Here is an 18,953-nt window from a genome sequence, read left to right as displayed (position 1 = left end):
CTGGAAAGCTGATACGCCTAGCGTCCCACAGGCTGCGAGGCGGGCGCTGGTCCTGGCTCCGGGGAGCGCCTGCGCAGACACGGAGGCCTGGAAGAGAGAGCAGCGCCTGCGCTGACGGCAGCGTGTGGGTGCGAGAGCGCGAGCAACTGCGCAGACGCAGAGGGCAGGAAACGAGACAGCGAGAGCTCAGGGAGTGGCGGCGCAGACGCAGACGGGAAGGTGTGAGGGTTTTACCCTCCTTGGTTCCCTCTCGACCTCGAGCTCTGTTAATCCCTGCCAGTCGGCTTTCGAAGTTAGAGAGACAAGGTGGGTGTTGACAGGAGTCATGGTGGAAGAGTATGCCTTTTAAGAATGAGGCCATACTCCGGCTCTGGGTACGCCTGCGCAGACGGCAGAGTACAAGGGACATTTCCTCCACGCCCCTCACCCCCTACCTCAGACCTTTGTGGACCTTTGCCCACCCCCTCGCGAAGCACCCAGGGACTTGAGGGAGAAGGTTGGTGTTGACTTCGTGTTTCTGATTGCAGGGGTAAGAAACTCAGCTCTCCCAGGGAGGCGCCGGGCCTCCCACCCCATCATATACACCCCCTCCCACTCCCACCCCATCTCCTGCACGTGGTTGGAGGCCGAGGTCGAGGAAAGAGATGGCAGAGCCCGAGCGGCCGCCGATGACCCTTCTTGGGGGCCCCGTTGAAGGGGAGGGAGCCACCGAGATGGGCTCGGATACGAATACATTGGAGCCGGCGCCTTCCACCGCAGTCTCCCCGGGATCCGAGGAACCTCCCGGCGACGCCAAGAAAAAAAGTAATTTCCCTTATTTCCTTTTGCCAGAAACGGGCCAGCCAGTTTCAATCATGTGTGGACTGATAAAGTGCAGTGACCACCAAACAGTAAAGATTGACCTATTCGGTGTGCCTCGCCCCCCATCCAACCCTGGAAGGAGAAATGTTTACTTATTGCATCTGGTGAGGAAGTGAGAGGAAAAGCCAGCTCAGCTGCTCAAAATTAGGGGGCAGACTGCTGGAGGGATGCAGCCCAATTGCCTTATTTCCCCAAGTTCCACCACCACCACTATTATTGTAAATGCTGGAGGAACATGATTTTTAACTATTATTGAGCTACTTTCTGTTGGTGATATGGAGAGGATGTCAATAAGCAAAAAAGTTGTTCATGCCCTCAAGGACAAGTTTTGGGAGTAGGTGAGATAAGTACACCACTACCAGCCATAATTCTAGGTGTTGCCTAGATGGCCAGTGGTTGGGTGTGCTAAATATGAGATTCCTGCTCATGTTGGGCTGCATTAAATAATTTCTGAGGTCCCTTTGAAAGCTGAGATTTTAAGGATAGATTTTAAGGATAGTAGATGGAAAAAGTAATATGAGAGACTGAGAGGATAGGAAAGGCTATGGAACAAAACCTTAAAGCTGGTTCCTATGTTAGGCTTTCCTGATGTTCCACACTCACTTTGCCCAAAAGAATACCTTGTATATTTATTCAGTCTTTTTCTGACCTTTCCTGACCCCATTTAGGTTTTTCTTGGCAAAGATATTGAAGTGGTTTGTCCTTTCCTGATCCAGTTCATTTTACAGATGAGAAAATTAAGGCAAACAAACTTGCCCAGACTCACACAACTAAAAAGTATCTGAGGTCAAATTTGAACTCAGGTAGATGTCTTCACGACTTTAGGCCCAGCACTTTATTTACTACTACCTAGGTGCCCCACCTTGTATGTACTTTTGTGGTGTTTTGTTTTGTTTTTTAACACATAGGTGTCATTTCCTTTGATAGAATATATAAGCTTCTGGATTGTTTAATTTTTTTCCCCTCTTTGCATCCTAGCACACCTGCCACAATGCCTTACACATAGCATCAATGTCTTGATTGATTAGTTAAATATTAGGTTGGATTTAACAGATAAAAATATTGTGTGAACTCAGTTCTTGGAGAACTGGGCCTGCAATCAGAAAACTCATCTTCCTGAATTCAAATCTGTCTTCAGATAATTCCCTAGCTCTGTGACCCTGGGCAAGTCACTTAATCTACTTGCCTCCGTTTTCTCATATGGAAAATGAAGTGGAAAAGGAAATGTCAAACTACTCTAGAAACTTTGCCAAGAAATCCCCAAGTCGGATCACAGAGCCTAAAAGCAAAATAATAACAATTTAGATTTGAATTAGGATGATGCCTATTAAAAGGAAAAAAGATTTCAGAGGGGAAATTGATCAAACTTAGCACCTCTAATAACTATATGATATATTTTCTCACAATTTCCACATTAATTTAATTTCTTCTGTTAGATCTATATATTTTGAAAGCTTTCCATTTGACATAGCTTTGTATATTCATTTGGATTTCACATATTACAGCATTGTCCTTAATTTTTATGGATAAATATTTTGTCTGAGTAAATTATATACAATAGTTAATAAGTATGTGCCAGCATTCCTCTTGCAATCTAGTTTATTGGTCAAGTTCCTCAGGATATTTTAAGATCTGTATCAATAGTAAATGCTTTTGTCTTCTGCCCATTCATGAAAGACAGAGTTTTTCTGATGTGTAATTGTAACCACTGAAATATAGAGAAGGAGATAAATTGGGAGGAAATAGAATGAATTCTGTTTGGCAGTCAGTCAATAAGCATTTAAATGCTTATTATATGTCAGGCATGGAGAACACAAACTCTTAAATATATAGTATGTTATATTTTCTATCCGGGGAACTCACTTTATTCCCTTTGTATGTTAACTCTTCTGGACTCCACCAACTTATCAATAACTTCAGACAGACAGTAAACATGTATTAAGCACCTACTATGTGCCAAGCACTGTGCCAAGTGCTAGAGATACAAAAAGAAGAAAAAGATAGTCCCTGCCCTCAAGGACCTCACAGACTAAACAAGGGAGACAACAAGTAAACAAGTTATACACAGGATAAATAAGGAAAAATTAAGAGAGGGAAGATGCTAGAATTCAGAGGGGAAGGGGAAGGCTTCCTGTAGAAGGTAGGATTTTAGTTGGATTCATTATTTCTATGAGAAAATCTTCAGAGCCATTAGATGGAATATCTTGCATGCAGAACTACAAGACCAATGTCACTGGATTAAAGAGTAAATGGCAGGGAGTAAGATGTAAGAAGACTTTTCACAGCACAGTAAGGGAAAAGGCCCAATGCTGGAACACCCTATCCATAAATACTACTACCATTTCTGAATCCATCCTTGTTTCCAAGATGCATGGAACTTATGATAGTTGTTAAGCCGTTTCTTTAGCAGGAGGCTAAACTTTTGAGTGCTCGATGGAATGAAGTGAGAGGATTGTAGTGGCAGGAAGAAGAGAGAAGTATAAAGGGATGAGTCCTGGTTTGAGCTAAACTCTGAGAACAAGCCACCTAGTTCAAATTTCCCTACCAGCTTTTGTCAAGGTAAAAGGAATGTATGATGAAGCAGAATATCTCTGGAAGACACCTTTTCCCTTTATTTGTTTCCTTCAGCTGCTTACCGAGGCTTTTGAGTTGACATAATTATTTAGGGCTAGCAACTGCATTTTAAAGATCAATTCCATAATCATTTACAAATTATTGGAGGACAAAGAAAAAGTCATTAACAAGAAAAAAAGTAATTTTAAAAATATTTAAGTTTTATAAATACATAAAACATAAACTAGTTGGTGACTTTTTAAAGAATTCTGAATGTTAATATCTCATTCTCTTCAACTTTATCAGTTTAATGGTCATTCACATTATTTTTACAGTTGATATTCTGTTAAAGGCTGTTGGAGACACCCCTATAATGAAAACAAAGAAGTGGGCTGTGGAACGAACCCGAACTATTCAGGGTCTCATTGATTTCATCAAAAAGTTCCTTAAACTTGTGGCTTCTGAACAGTTGGTATGTGATTAGCTTTGGTCCTTTTCTTACATAGGATTCATAATACCTTAGAGCAGCAAAAATAGGCTAAATAACTGTTAGACTGAAAAATATGAAAGTGGAAAGATATATTATTTTTTTTAAACCCTTACCTTCTGTCTTTAAATGAACACAAAGTATCATTTCCAAGGCAGAAAAACAGTAAGGGCTGGTCAGTTGGAATTAAGTGACTTGCCCAGGACCACACAGTTAGGCATTGTCTTGAGGCCAGATTTGAACCCTGGACCTCATTTCCAGACCTGACTCTATCTACTGAGCCACCTAGCTGCCCCAAAAAATATATTCTTGAACAGCTTCTAATCCTTTCCTAGCAAAATGTATCTGATTTATTAGTAAGACTCCAAAGATGACTAGAATAACTTGCCATGAGGTTGCCTCGTTATTATAAATCTCCTATTTCCCGCTGTTTTGAGTGTTTGCTTTGGGAAGTCTTTGTATACCTACCTAGACAAAGTCTGTGACATTGTTCTGAAAGGGTTTTGGATTTGTTCAGCTTCATTTTACTAATATTTCTTACTCTTTTGCCTTGTACCAGAAAAAAAAACACTTTATTATGTTGCGAGGAAGATTAGATTAGTTAGTTAATTAAGTATTAAGGATGTATCTAGCAGGAAGGAGCTGGAGCTGGGAATTCCAGGATGGAATGAAGGAGCAGGAAGAAGTGTGTGTGTCCTGAGTGAGGACTCCATTAGTGGTGGACAAAAACTGATGCCAGCCTGGGAGATCTCAGAGCAAAGGACACCCTGCTTCCTGATTTTCCCCTGGGATTCTGAGTGGTGGCATCTAGCAAAGAGAGAAGATCAATAGTCCTGTGCCAAGGAAGAGGAGAAAAGTTTGAGATCTGGTGGACAGCGTTTCAAGCAAACCCTCCCTACTTGGCACCTTGGCTCTTGGCATCCAGAGATCATCAGTGGATTGCAGTGAGAATCCCAAAGCCACAAAGCCCCCAGCTGAGCTGCTCAAGCCTGGCAGGTTCCAGGTCTGAGGCAGTCACCCAGAGACTCCACTGCTCCTTGGGCCCTGTCAGTTTAGATTACTAAGTTAGTGTAGAAATAAGTCTTTCCTTTCTGTGGGTTATGTCATTAGATTTAAGGTTTTAGAGTACATATCCCTATCCCACCTTTTAGTTGTTCATAATTAAACACAGTTATATGCTGTTACCTTGTCTGTTGGATTCAAAGCTTCTGGCCCAGGGTGACAGTTGGCTAACTGTCCTTTGTCAGTTAGGAGCAGCTTGGCTGTTCAGGTCTTCATGTCCAGGTCTAGTCTCTCATAAATCCCAGTGTGAGTACTCACAACCACTTAGTTTATTTATAATATCCCTGGTGACCCCATTACCTGACTTATATTTTCAACAATTATCACAGAAAATGTGAGGGATGAAGAACTAAGAAATATTTAATATTAAGGCAAATATTGAATACTTCATAATGACATTTTGTAATAGGAAAATTGCCATAGTGCCACTCATTTCTAGCATTATCATATACCACTGGCAATATGCACAGTGCTAGATTTAGAATTAACAAATATTTAAGTCTAAATTCTACCCATTAGTTATATACTAGAAAAGTAGTTCAGAATTCCTTATCATTTTTGCTTCTAACTTTTGAGAAACGTATATTATTCAGTAAAACTTCAGTAGCTAAGAAAGACAATTTATTTGGGACAGTTAGATGGTTTAATGGATTGAGAGCCAGGCCTAGCAGGAGACTGGGTCCTGGGTTCAAATATGACCTGAGGCACTTCCTAGCATTGCATTCCTGGGCTAGTCACTTAACCCCCATGGCCTAGCCTTTACCCCTCTTCTGACTTGGAACTAATATATAGTATTGATTCTAAGATGGAAGGTAAGGATTTTTTTAGAAGAAGAAAGTTAACTTATAAAGATCAGAATGTTCATCTGTTGCTAAAGCATTCACAGTACACCTGCTATATAGAAATCCTGCTCTATAACCAGAGACTTATCTGAGTGGCCTAGGGTAGTCGTCAGATGTAAAGAACAAAACAGATTGGAAGCACAGCTTGTTAGCTCAAAGTGCTCCGAGGTACAATGGAGTCACCAGTTTATTATATAGAAAGTTAAAGATCCCCTTCCCCCAAAAGCCCAAGAAAGTTTTCCACAATTACACAGAGCATTATTTTTACTATAGTCAAAACAAAAACCTTAGAAGCTTCAAGGTATAGATAAAAACCTATGCTAAACTATCAACTATATGTGTTATCATTAAATGAAGTCTGGGACAGTTTGTTAGGCCAGAAAGCCCCTGAATTTCTCAGCCTTGATGGTGTTAAACAATATTTTTGAAACTCATTATTTTACTTTAATTCTGGGCTAAATGCCCCTCTAAGGATTCGTCCTTGGCCGTACCAGGCAGCTGCATTCTTGGCCAAAGGGGAACAGTGTTAACCCTCCTCCTGCTGGATTACTGAGAGCCCAAAGCTTTTTCAATAAGACTATATTGCTTTTTAAAGAAAGGTGTGAGTTTTGAAAGGAATCAAAAGAGAAATCTCAGATTTTTATCTTAGATAACCCATTCCAGTCTCCTAACTGATTGTAGGGAGAAAGGTCAACACCCGGCTCTGCCGGTCTGTGTTGATCTTTTGATGGGGTCCAGATAAAAATATCTTCTTGAGATTCTAATTTCTCTTAATGGCTTCCCACACTGCTAGGTAACAGACAGTGTACAAGGTTTCTTTGGAAATCCAAAGACAAAAAAAGTTCCTGCCCAAGGGACTTATATTATATTGAAGAAACTCAGCATAAATATTGAAGATTTAATATACTTCAACATTTACAAGTAACAACTGATTAAATCAGGCTAGGGCTTACTGTTAGAACTAACAAGGGAACTAAGCTTTAAAAGAAGCTAGGGGGGGCAGCTGGGTAGCTCAGTGGATTGAAAACCAAGCCTAGAGACGGGAGGTCCTAGGTTCAAATCTGGCCTCAGCCACTTCCCAGCTGTGTGACCCTGGGCAAGTCACTTGACCCCCATTGCCTACCCTTACCACCCTTCTGCCTTGGAGCCAATATTTAGTATTGACTCCAAAACGGAAGGTAAGGGTTTAAAAATAAAAAGAAGAAGAAGCAGCAGCTAGGGAGAGCAGCTAGGTAGCTCAGTGGATTGAGAGCCAGACCTAGAGATGGGAGGTCCTAGGTTCAAATCTGCCCTCAGACACTTCCCAGCTATGTGACCCAGGGCAAGTCACTTAACCCCCATTGCCTAGCCCTTACCACACAGTATTGGCTCCAAGACAAAAGGTAAGTTTTTTTTTGTTTTTTAATTTAAATGAATGAATGAATGAATGAATGAATGAATAAACGAATGAATGAATGAATGAATAAATAAATGAGTAAGTGAATAAGTGAATAGGCAAATAAATAAGTAAATGAAACTAGGGGTTTCTTTGATGTGTTAGAGAAGAAGGAATATTCCAGGCCTGAGACATTGAGATGGGAAACATAATATCACGGAGTGAGAGTTTGGCTAGAATTTATTGTGTGTGAAGTAATAATAATAATAGCTAATACTTACATAGTGCTTACCATGTGCCAGAAACTGTGCTAAGTACTTTATAGTTATTATCTCATTTGATCCTGATAATAACCCTAGAAGGTATATGTTGTTATTATCCCCATATACAAATGAGTAAACTGAGTCAAACAGTTACGTAACTTGCCCAAGTATCACACAGCTAGTTTTGAAACTCAATTTAAACTGACTCCAGGCTCTCAGTGTTCTGTCATCTTTTCCACCCTGCTGCCCCATGTGCAATAAATCAGAAGCAGATTGAAACCAGATTGGTATGGGCTTTAAAAGTCCAACAAGGAATTTACTAGAGGCAATGGATTAATGCCCCTGGAGCTTCCCAAGCAGGATATTGGAAATGGTCAGACCTGCGTTTTAGAGATATCTATTTGACACCTATCTTCAGGATGAAATGAAATTCAGGAGAGAAACCAATTAGAAGGCTGCTAAAATAGGCCAGTGAGAGGTGATAAAGACCTAAATAAGGATACCAATTATATTAGTAAAGGGAAAGGAATAGTTTAAAGATTAAAAAGAAATTTGGAGTAGTGTTATTTTTTTAAATGATACCATATTTTTATTATAGACTCAGCAGAGTTTGATGTAAAGAATCAGGAATGAAAAGAAACACTGTTTACTCAAGATGCTGAATTTTGAAAGAAGATTGGGTAATTAGTGATTTTTTTTTCTTTTCTCTCAGTTTATATATGTGAATCAGTCCTTTGCTCCTTCACCAGACCAAGAAGTTGGAACACTTTATGAGGTAATTCATTTCAGCCTTTACATAATGAATAAAGATACATTGTTGATGATTTACATTTCTGCTTATCTTACATCACTGATTTTTTAATTTATCTATAATAATCTTGTATATGTAATTTTGAACTGTATTCAAGAAGATAACCAATATTCATATTCACAGTGTATCAGGATTAGAATGGACTGTTAAGGCCAGTCTCTTGTTGAACCAAAATTCTTTGTGCAACAAACCCAACAAGTGACTGACTATTCAACCTTTGCTTCAAGACTTCTAATGAGAAAATCTTCCAGGACAACCCATTTCACTGTTGGATAGCTCTAATTATATCAAGTCAGAATCTACCTCTCTATATTTCCAGACTTAGGATCCAAAAAGAGCAAATCTAATCTTTCTTTCATGTGCTTGGCTTTTCAGATACTGGAGGACAGCTGTTCTCTCCACCAGCCCCTAGGCATTCTCTTTTCCAAACTAAACATCCTCAGTTCCTTCAACCAAACCAAAAAAGTAGCATTAACTTCTGTACCTTTGCCCTTTTCTAGACAATTTCCAACTTAGCAATGTTCTACAAAAAATATCTTTCTCAGAATTGAACACAAATAAATCTATACAGTGATCTAACCAGGGCAGAATATAGAAGGCCTAGTTCTGCCTGTTCTTGGACACTGTATCTCTATTGTTTTTTTTTAATTCGCATTTCACATGATAAAAGTCATATTGACTCATATTGAGCTTTCAGTATGATAAAACTCCAGATTTTTTTCAAAGAAATGCTTTCTAGGCTTAGAAATTTTTGCTATTCCTTCCATCTTATAGAGTTGACTTTTTTTCATCCAAATGTAAGGTTTCATATTTATTCATCTTTGATTTAGAACAACATTGTTTTGAATCTTAGCTTCATCATATGATATGTAAACTTTGTACTAACACTACGTGGCCATGTACAACCTGATGTCACCTACTTGGGCTCCAACTTAATTATCTCTAAACTTCTTGGCCTCTAAAGGTACCTGCCAGAATATTGTGATCTAAAAACTTGATAAGAATTTATCTATAATTTTGTTCAATCATTGATAAAAATATTAAGTAACTTAAGACCAGGACACATATCTCCCTATGAACCTATAGCCAAATTACATTGAGCCTTTAATGAGATATCTCCATTCAACTACTTTTTAATTTGTTTCTCTAACCTTTCTCTATAGCAGTGATGGGCAAACTTTTTAAAGAGGGGGCCAAAGGAAAGGAAATGCTCATCTGTCAGTCTGTTTCTAAGGCAACTCTTTCTAAGTTTAATTGTATTGTATCCTACTCATTGTATTCGTCAGATTAGGAATAATGTCCAGTGGCTGGATAGAACACTTCAGGGGGCTGCATCTGGCCTGCAGTCTGTAGTTTGCCCATAACTTGTCTTCATCTTGTCCATAGCTTTCACTTGGGAGATTTTGTCACATATTTTGCTAAAATCCAAGTAAGCTGTCTATGGCATACATAGATATGTATGTCTATGGCATACATACAATTTACAAACCTTATCCAAAAAGAAAATTATTTTCATCTTGAAAATTGTTTTTCATGAAGCTGTACTAGCTCATTGTTTTCTTTTTCTAAATGTTCTCACTCCATCCCATTTACAAAAAGTAGAATTTTTTCAGAATTTGCTGGCATGTTGTTTGTAGATTACATTCTCTTACCTTTTTTAATAACCAAATTAACATTTACCCTTCTCCAGACCTGTGGCGCCTGTCCTCTTCTCTGAAATCTTTCAGATATCAGTAAACAGTCAAGTCTGTCAATTTTTTCAATACTACAGGATGTAGTCATTCAAGACTCATGTCTTGAATTCATCAAAGATGGTAAAGGTGTTCTATTCCCATCTCTTTACTTATCTTAGGTTTCAGTTATAAACTAGATAGTTTCCATTTACCTTTTCCAGTACAAAGATTATTCTCAGCAAAATTAACAGAAGGAAAATGAGTAGAACAGTTTTGCCTTCTCTCATCATTTTCGTTAACTCAACTGTCATAAACAATAGTCTTATCTTTCTTCCAAAACATTTTCCCCAAATTTAGCTTTAAAAAAATTTTTTTGTGGTTCTTTTTTTCTTTATTAGTCCCAGCTTATTTTTCACTGTAGAACACTTATTCTTATAGGACTATACTATCCTTTCGTAGTTATTCTCTGTTATCTTTGTTTCTGTCTTCTGTTCATGTCTTTTAAAAAATACAAATTACTCTATGAGTTCTTTATGTACACATATCAGCTTCTTAAGATAATAACCATCTTTTTATATTCATCAGAGTTTATTTTTTATCTTCTGAATTTTATTCATGAAGGCTTCTCATTCCTCTTGAACTAACTTCTATAAAAAATTTAGGCCATAGGATTCACTCTAACCTTTCTCTGAATCCTTTGAAAACATCTCTTCAGAAATAATAAAATGCATATCAAACTGTACCCAACTTTTCTCTTTTCTGTTGCACATTTGTATTGGTCAGAATTCTGAAGTGATCCATCAGCTCATTTCTATTTCAACAACTAGTTTCACCTTCTTGGTAATAATTTAGTGCATAGAACAGTTTGCCTGCAGTTCCCTCCCCCTTCTCTTTTGAAGACTAAAATTATCAAGGCAAACCAAGAAATTACTACTGCTTTGCTTTTGGTGGGGGGAGCATGACACTCCCATCAGATTTCCAGATAACTCCAGCTTCCATCATTACTATATTGTGCTTCTAATCTTTCCTAATTCTTCATCTATTTCTTATATCTGTTCAATGACAATAGCACTTCTAGTTTCCCTCCATTGATTTTTCACCCAAATCATCTCTATCTCTTCCCCCTTGGATTACTTCTTCATACGAATTGCTACTCACTTTTTCTTTTACCTATCTTTTTCTTTTTTGATAGGACATAACTTTTTAGAAGACTTACCAAATCTCAGTGTATCTTTTGTGAGGGTATTTTGTGTTGGGATCTCTGATTCATCTTACTTGTTATCACTATATCTTAACTAGCTCCAACCCTTCTTACTTTTTTCCTTATAAATTTTCCTAACTGTCCATCATTTCTTGGATGATTAAAGGGAAACAGCTAGTCAGGAGTATCAGCTGCCTTTGAGGTTAACAGTATATGTAAGGAAGGGAAATAGTGGACACGGAATAAATAAGAACCCAATTTTGAGAGACCCTCAGGTCTTACACAAGGCAAATCATTTAACTTCTGTGAACTTGTTTCCTTATCTGTAAGATATATATATATATATATAAAATGCCCATACTCCCACACAGTTGTAAGAAAAGCACCCAATAAATGTATTTGGATTATTATTACTAATTAGAATAATAACCATAATGAGAAGAGAAATATAGCTATTTCCAATTTAATTCCATCACCAGTACTAAAAAGGTAATTCAAGAGGATATACCTTTTTACTGCTGGGTTTAGTAACATTAAGTAAGATTAAGTAAAGTATGTTCCTTGTCCATACCTGAAGTGACTAGCTTCATTAAATAGTCCTAATTTTGTCCAAGGAAAACACCCATTCATTGACAGATTAGGTTTGCATTACCCAAAATCTATTTGCCCAGATATGTCTATGTAAAGATAGTATAGAATATTTTTGCTATATGACACTTGATAGTGATAATTTAATTTTTGAGGAATAGATTACACATTGAGACTATGAGTGCAGTGGAACTTAATTCTTTGTTACTTTTTCTTTTTTTCTTTTTTCCTTTTTTCCCTTTTTGTAGTGTTTTGGCAGTGATGGTAAGCTGGTCCTGCATTACTGCAAATCTCAGGCATGGGGATGATCTATATGGGGATGACAGTAAGAACCACTTCTCCAAAAAGGAGGCACAGCACTGAGAGACTTTGTGTCCAAAAACATGTTGGAAAGAAATGAATGTGATCTTCTGCTCTCTACTTACAAAACACTCTATACTCTATACATACTGCTAAATGTAACATACTATTAGTCATGCAAATCATTATTACAAAGTTAATTTGTATTACATTACATTATTACAAAGTTGAAAGAATATACCCATCTTGCTAGTGTTGCAAAATGTCTTGGCTACTGTTTTCATAATGACAAACAATGTATTCTTAACTTCCTTTTGATAAAAAGGGGTTTTTAAATACTCATTTGTACAGGGAAATCCAATGTGCTTTAGTTTAAAATATTCTTTCTCATATTACATCTCCTGGGCAATCTTCTCTTTAAACATCTGTACAAGAAGAATAAAATTATTTCAGTTTGTATAGGCCAGAAGAGGGTAGCCTAATATGCAAAAGAGAAAAGAATAGCTATTGGCATCTCTATTTAATGTCTTCATTGCCACAGTGACACTGAGATTTTTTAAAATATCCTGTTAATAACTGGCACTTATCCAGCAAACGGAACAAGCAATTTGGATAGCTACAAGACTAACTTATGTATTTATTATGTTATAAGTTCATTTAAGACATCATAGGACTTTGCTAAATTCTCTTATTATTCTCTTTTATTAAATCTTATTTAGAATAAATAGATCATCCAGATTTTTTTAGCCTCAATATTTAATGGTAAGTACACAGTGGTTCAGTACTGAATATTTACTTATACAGTGCCAAAAACACTTTGTACATAACTATGGCAACCTTTTTATTATTTTCATTTTTGCTGAATTTGATTCTGGAGGGCTATAATCAGTCTCTTGCCTCATCTATGTTTCATGTTACTCCTAAAAGTTTCATTTTTCCATTAATTTAGACCATTTTTCTTCCCTGCATTTACCAGATAGTTTTTTTTTTCAACTGACATTCTAGTAAATTGAATGAAATTATATATCACTTCAAAGTATCCACTGTGAGCATAAATGGATTAGATTTTCATAAATTTTACCATTACACTCATTTCAATGTTATTCTAGTGATATGTCTTACATGAACATTAGGGGGTGCTATTGAATAACATTGTAAGCTGTGCCCTTTTTTCTGTCTAACTAAAGATGAAGTCTTCTGTTTTCTCCACATTAAAGACCCTACTTAATGTGTTTGTTGATCTAAAAATTAATACAGAGAAAATCTCTTGGGCTAACTTGCAGATAATCATAGTATACAACCAAGGAACACATACCATGCAAAGCCTTAGCTGGAAAAAATAATAACTTTTCAAAGTTGTAGAATTAAGGCAAACAGTCTAATTTTTAGCTTTGTCTAAACTTCCATAGGAATTCTAATAACAGTAATCTTTATTGTAAACTTTTATTGATAGAGATCTATACTTTTTGATAAGGATCTGGACCAAAAATCAAGAAGACCTGAGTTCAAATCTCAAACCTCAAACACTAGGCAAATCACTTAATTTCTATTTGCCTCAGTTTCCTCATCTGTAAAATGAACTGGAAAAGGAAATGGCAAACCACTCCAGTATCTTTGCCAAGAAAACCCAAAATGGGGTTGCAAAGAGTCAAACACAACTGAAACAAATGAATAACCACCTATGAATGTTAGTTAACTATTCTTATTATTGGTTTAAGGAACTCCCAGTGAAGAAACTCCTACCAATGCACATTGAGGCCTAGGCACCCAAGAGATAGAGGGACCAGTCCAGGATCACCCAATATATATTCAAGGCCCAACCGGAGCCCAGGTCTTCCTGGCTTAGATCAGCTTTCAAGTCATGACAAGCTCCACTTCACAATTACCTGATAATGACAATACTCCTTTTAATAACTTTAAGTAATAGAATTTTCACCACTCCAAAAATAAAAATAAAGTGTTTTTTCCCAGTGGGATTTCAACCTCAATTTAATTTTATTTTCACACTGAACTTAATCAGCTTTTATACTCTTTGATTTGTAATAATTTATAGATAGCTATCAGTTCAACTCATATTTATTAAATACCTGAAAACATGCTAGACATTCAGCTTACATTCTTCTAGGGAGGGTGGTGACACAGATATATAAAACATGTGTGGTACATACCACACAAAGTAATTTCAGAAAGGGAGCTTTAAGGCCTCTTGAGCCAACCTTTGCAGAAAGCACAGGATTCTATGAGATGGAGGTAAGGAGGGAGATCATTTTAGGCATAAAGGACAACCTGTAGAAAAGCACAAAAGCAGGAGGTGAGAGATCCTCTCCAAGAATCAGGTAAGTCACTTTGAAATATTGTATGTGAATGGGGTATATCATCAGAACCTGAGAAGAGGATGGAGCCAGATTGTGAAGAGCTTTAAAAGTCAAGCAAAGGAATTTTTATTTTTTTCTTATAGGGAAGGTGGAGCCCACTGAACCTTCTTGAGTAGGGGATTTGGCATCTTTGGAGGATAGAGTTGAGAGGAAGAGCCTGGAAGCAGGAAGATTTAGGAAACTTATAGTTGAGGTAAAATGTTGGACTAGATTAGTTATCCTATGAGGGAAGGTAAAGGGATAAATACAAGAGATTTAGAGATAGAATTGATAAGGTTTTGGTAAATTGATTGGATTTGAATGAGAGTTGAGGAACAGTGAAGAATCAAGGACAGGGCAGCTAGGTGATTCAGTGGATAGGGAGTTAAACCTAGAGATGGGAGGACCTAAGTTCAAATCTGGCTCAGATACTTCCTAATTGTGACTCTGGGAAAGTCAATCACAGTTGCCTAGCCCTTATCAATCTTTTGCCCTAAGTAAAAAGGTTTAAGAAAAAAGAAACAATTTACAAATCTGAGTGGTTGGGAGAATGTTGGCACCCTCAACAGAAAGAAATATGGAAGTTGGGAAAAGAAATGTGTTTCAGAAAATTCTGCTTAAGATATCTGGCAGGTATTTGGTGGTGGAGAATTACTCAGGGAAGCTGGGGAAAGAGGATGGTTTGATAAATACATATGGGAGACATAGAAATGATAGTTCAATCTTTGACAACTGAAGGGAGAAGAGAAATAGGACTAACAAAATAATGGAGTATAACCATGCGAAGGAGATAGTAAATAAATGATGATTCAGCAAAGGACACTTAGAAGGAATGAACAACCTAAAAAAAAAAAAAAAAATGCCACAAAAATTCAGGAAGTGTTTTGGAAGAAGAAATGGTCCATAGTTGAACAAACATTTATTAAGCACCTACTATTCACCAGGCATTATACTAAGACAAAAAAGTAATCCTAGCTATCAAGAAGCATATATTCTAATAGAGAAAAGCACATTGTAAATAAGTAGAAAATTATTTGAGTCAAGAGCTCTAGAAGGCTGCTACAATAGTCTGGGTGAGACATAATGAAGGCCTGATCTAGTGTTCTACCTCAAATAGAAGGGGATTTTATATGAGACTTTTTGAAGGTAGAAATGACAGGATTTGTCAACAACTGGGATATATAGAATTAGTGATATTCAAGATTTTGGCCATGACAACTAGAGGTAATCTTGCTAATAATAGGGAAGTTTGGGAGGAAAGATAATGCGTTCTATTTTAGACATGTATTTGATACGTCTATAGGACATCCAGTTCAAGATATCCAAGAGGCAATTGGAAATGGGAGACTAGAGCTTTAGATTGAGACCAGGACTGAAGATATACTGATGTTTGGGAATCATTAGCATAGAAATGAGAATTGAACCCAAAGAGGCTGATATCGCCATGTAAAATATGGAGGAAAAAGAGAAGATAGACCAGAACAGAGCCCTAGAGAACACTTTATAGATGAAGAATCTTCAAAGGAAATTGAAAAATAGCACTGAACATAAAGGAGATTCTAAAGAAAGCAATATCATGAAAACTAGAGAAAAAAGAATATTCCGAAGAAAAGAATGATCAGCAGTGTTATATACTACAAAGAAGTCAAGAAGGATCAGGTCTGAAAAAAGGACATAAGTTTGCCACATAAGAAATCATTGGTAATGTTGGAGCAAGTAATTTCAAATTAGTGTTAGATGTAGGTACCGAGAATTGAGATACAGATGGACTACTGGGAGGGTCTTAGTGTTTGAGAGAATGTTAACATACATAATTATATAATTAAAGTACTTTAATATATACTTTAATATATGATTAAAGTAGAGAGGGAAAGGGTTGGGCAGGAAAAGAATATTGAGCCAGGTATTGATCTTTTTGAGAAGGGAAGACTTTACAAGAATTGCATACTACAAATAACTACACAAATACACTCTCCAAAACACTAAGCCAGGGGGCAGCTGGGTAGCTCAGTAGACTGAAAGCCAGGCCTAGAGAGGGGAGGTCCTAGGTTCAAATCTGGCCTCAGACACTTCCCAGCCATGTGACCCTGGGCAAGTCACTTGACCCCCATTGCCTACCCCTTACCACTCCTCTGCCTTGGAGCCAATTCACGGTATTGATTCCAAGACGGAAGGTATGGGTTTAAAAAAAAAAAAACACTAAGCCATAAGAGGAAGGCACATTAAAAATTGCTCTAAGATTTTTACCACACTCAAAATAAGCAAAGGTGATAAAAGTGAGACCAGTCAGTGTTAGACTGTAGGAAGATGACACCCTATTGTAGTCTAGCCATTCTGGATTTTAGCTTGGAATTATGCCAGAAAAGTGACTAAATTCTCCCTGTCTTTTCTCAATTACTGCCCTTATACCTTACCAAAATCAAAGGCAAAAACAAAGACCCAATATTTCCCCAAATAATGATAGAAGCAGTCTTTGAGGTAGCAAAAGACTAGCTACAAAATATGGATTCCCATTGTTTGGGACATGACTGAAAAACTATGAGCTATAAATTTAATAGAGAATTATTATGTAGTAAGAAATGGCAATGCAGGGATTCAGAGGAACATGCCAAATTCTGTTTGAATTGATACAGGGCAAACTATACAGAACCCAAAAAAGGCAACATATGCAATAATTACAATAGTACAAATGAAAAGATCACTAAAATGAAGATGAGCGCATAAGTAATGGAAAAATCAAGAAAGGTTTCTGAAAAGAGGTAAAAAGACACCTCATTAATCCCAGAAAAAGAACTTGAATATAACATTTGGAGGTAGCTTATGATTCTTGATAGTCAGGCTTAAGCCAAGAGGAGCTGTGTTCAAGTCTGGGTTTGAAGTCCAGGCTAGCTGTATGATCCTGAACTTCTCAATGACCATGGCAACTCCAAGATTGGAAGTTGCACAGAAAATGCCACCCTTACTGCTAGAGGGAGTTTCCTCTTCATGCCAATAAAGTCACAGATCTGGTCCTATTTTTTGATGTAATAGTGTATTAAACTTAAAGTCAGGAAGATCTGTGTTCAAACTCTGCCTCAGCACCAGCTGTGTGACTCTGGACTCATGAAATCACTTGATCTCTTTCCAAATAGAAATATTAACACGAGATTGTTGTGAAAAGCAGGTTAGTTGTTTTTTTTTTTTTTTTTTTTTTTTTTTAATGCTTTGCAAACTCGAAACACTACATGGGCATTAGCTATTCAATATTTAGTGTCTCCAATGTTTTTACTTGTTTTGTCATAAGAGAATTAAATCTGAAGAACAAGCTGATTAAAATGACAGATGTAAGGAGAAAAGAGAACAATAAATTATTTTTTTAAAAAATAGCAAATGTCCTAGAGGCAGATTTAGATCTCTCAAACAGTCTTGTTTTAGTGTGAATTCTAGCAATGATTTCTTCTTGTTGCCAAAAAATATTGCACAAGAAAATTATCAAAGAACCAGATATAGCTGAACAGCCTAATAGAATGGCTTTCCTAAATAAGATGTTCTCTGCTATACTTTTCCACACTGGATATAAGATTATAAAACTTTTTTTTTCCTACAAGCACATGAATCATTTAATTGAAAGTTTATACAATTTGTCTACAAAGCAATCAATTGTTTACCATTTTCTTTTGGAACCTGATGCATCCAAACATTTCAAAATCAAATTTTGCATTCAAGAAGATCCAGCTCATTAAGGACATGAGGAAGTAAGATGTTTATTCAGTAAATATGTCCTTCATATTTATCATGTGGTAGGCCCTAGGAAGGATGCAAAGAATATTATGGCACAGTCTCTGCATTCCCTTAAGGGTCTATTTACAGTCTTGTATGACAAATAAAGACATTTTAACAAATGACTATAATTCAAACTATGTGTAAGATACAAATACTTTTGCTTAGGACAGGGGTCTGCAACCTTTTTGGTTGTGAGAGCCATAAACGCCACATTTTTTAAAATGTAATTTCACGAGAGTCATACAATATGTTTAACACTGAATACAAGTAAATATGTGCATTTTATGTAAGAACAACACTTTTAAAGTACAATAAGTCTCTGAACTATTTTTAATAACGTTATTATGTGCTAACCAATGATGAATAAAGTACATTAATGTGACTTCTGGTGCTGCATGGTTTTGCTGATTATTAATCAAAATTATTTTGATTATTAATCAAAAAACAAGACTTAATGGGGCACTATAGTACTGATATAACTGCACATGTACATATAAAACTCCTTTACACTAAGAAAATTGCTGAAATAAAGAGAAAAATTCAGGGAAGAATACTTTTTCCTCTCCCTCTCTCAGGCAACAGGAAAAGAAAAAGCTGCTGGCCTGCTGCTTAAGCCATTGGCCACATAAATTAAGTAGGAGATCAGGAGATTACAGAAAATAACATGACTTGTGTGCAGACATTAGTAAGTAGTGGGGGAGGAGGGTACCTTCTCATGGAAAACTGGCCAGGACGCATCACACACATTTCCTGGTACAGGTGTTTATCAGTGCTGCCTACTCAATCATTCTGTATCAAATCAAACAACTACTGGGGAGAAA

The 18,953-nt window shown here is 36.9% G+C and overlaps 1 protein-coding gene across 2 annotated transcripts; it reads left to right on the top strand.

The window, feature by feature from the left end:
- The first annotated feature begins 170 nt into the window (after positions 1-170).
- ATG12 (autophagy related 12) lies at positions 171-13,992 on the top strand. Of its 2 annotated transcripts, none has more exons than XM_044661879.1 (5): positions 171-306; positions 528-804; positions 3,750-3,886; positions 8,156-8,218; positions 13,735-13,992. In XM_044661879.1, the coding sequence occupies exons 2-5, from the start codon at positions 645-647 to the stop codon at positions 13,777-13,779; spliced, it is 405 nt and encodes a 134-aa protein (XP_044517814.1). In that variant the 5' UTR covers positions 171-306; positions 528-644; the 3' UTR covers positions 13,780-13,992. The 2 variants fall into 2 exon arrangements, with proteins under 2 accessions (XP_044517814.1, XP_044517809.1); XM_044661874.1 differs by lacking the exon at positions 13,735-13,992 and adding an exon at positions 11,965-13,264.
- The last annotated feature ends 4,961 nt before the right edge of the window (positions 13,993-18,953 follow it).

The sequence above is a fragment of the Gracilinanus agilis genome, chromosome 1 (assembly GCF_016433145.1).
Source record: "Gracilinanus agilis isolate LMUSP501 chromosome 1, AgileGrace, whole genome shotgun sequence".
In the NCBI taxonomy this organism is placed as follows: Eukaryota; Metazoa; Chordata; class Mammalia; order Didelphimorphia; family Didelphidae; genus Gracilinanus; species Gracilinanus agilis.
This window is presented reverse-complemented; position numbering and strand designations above follow the sequence as displayed.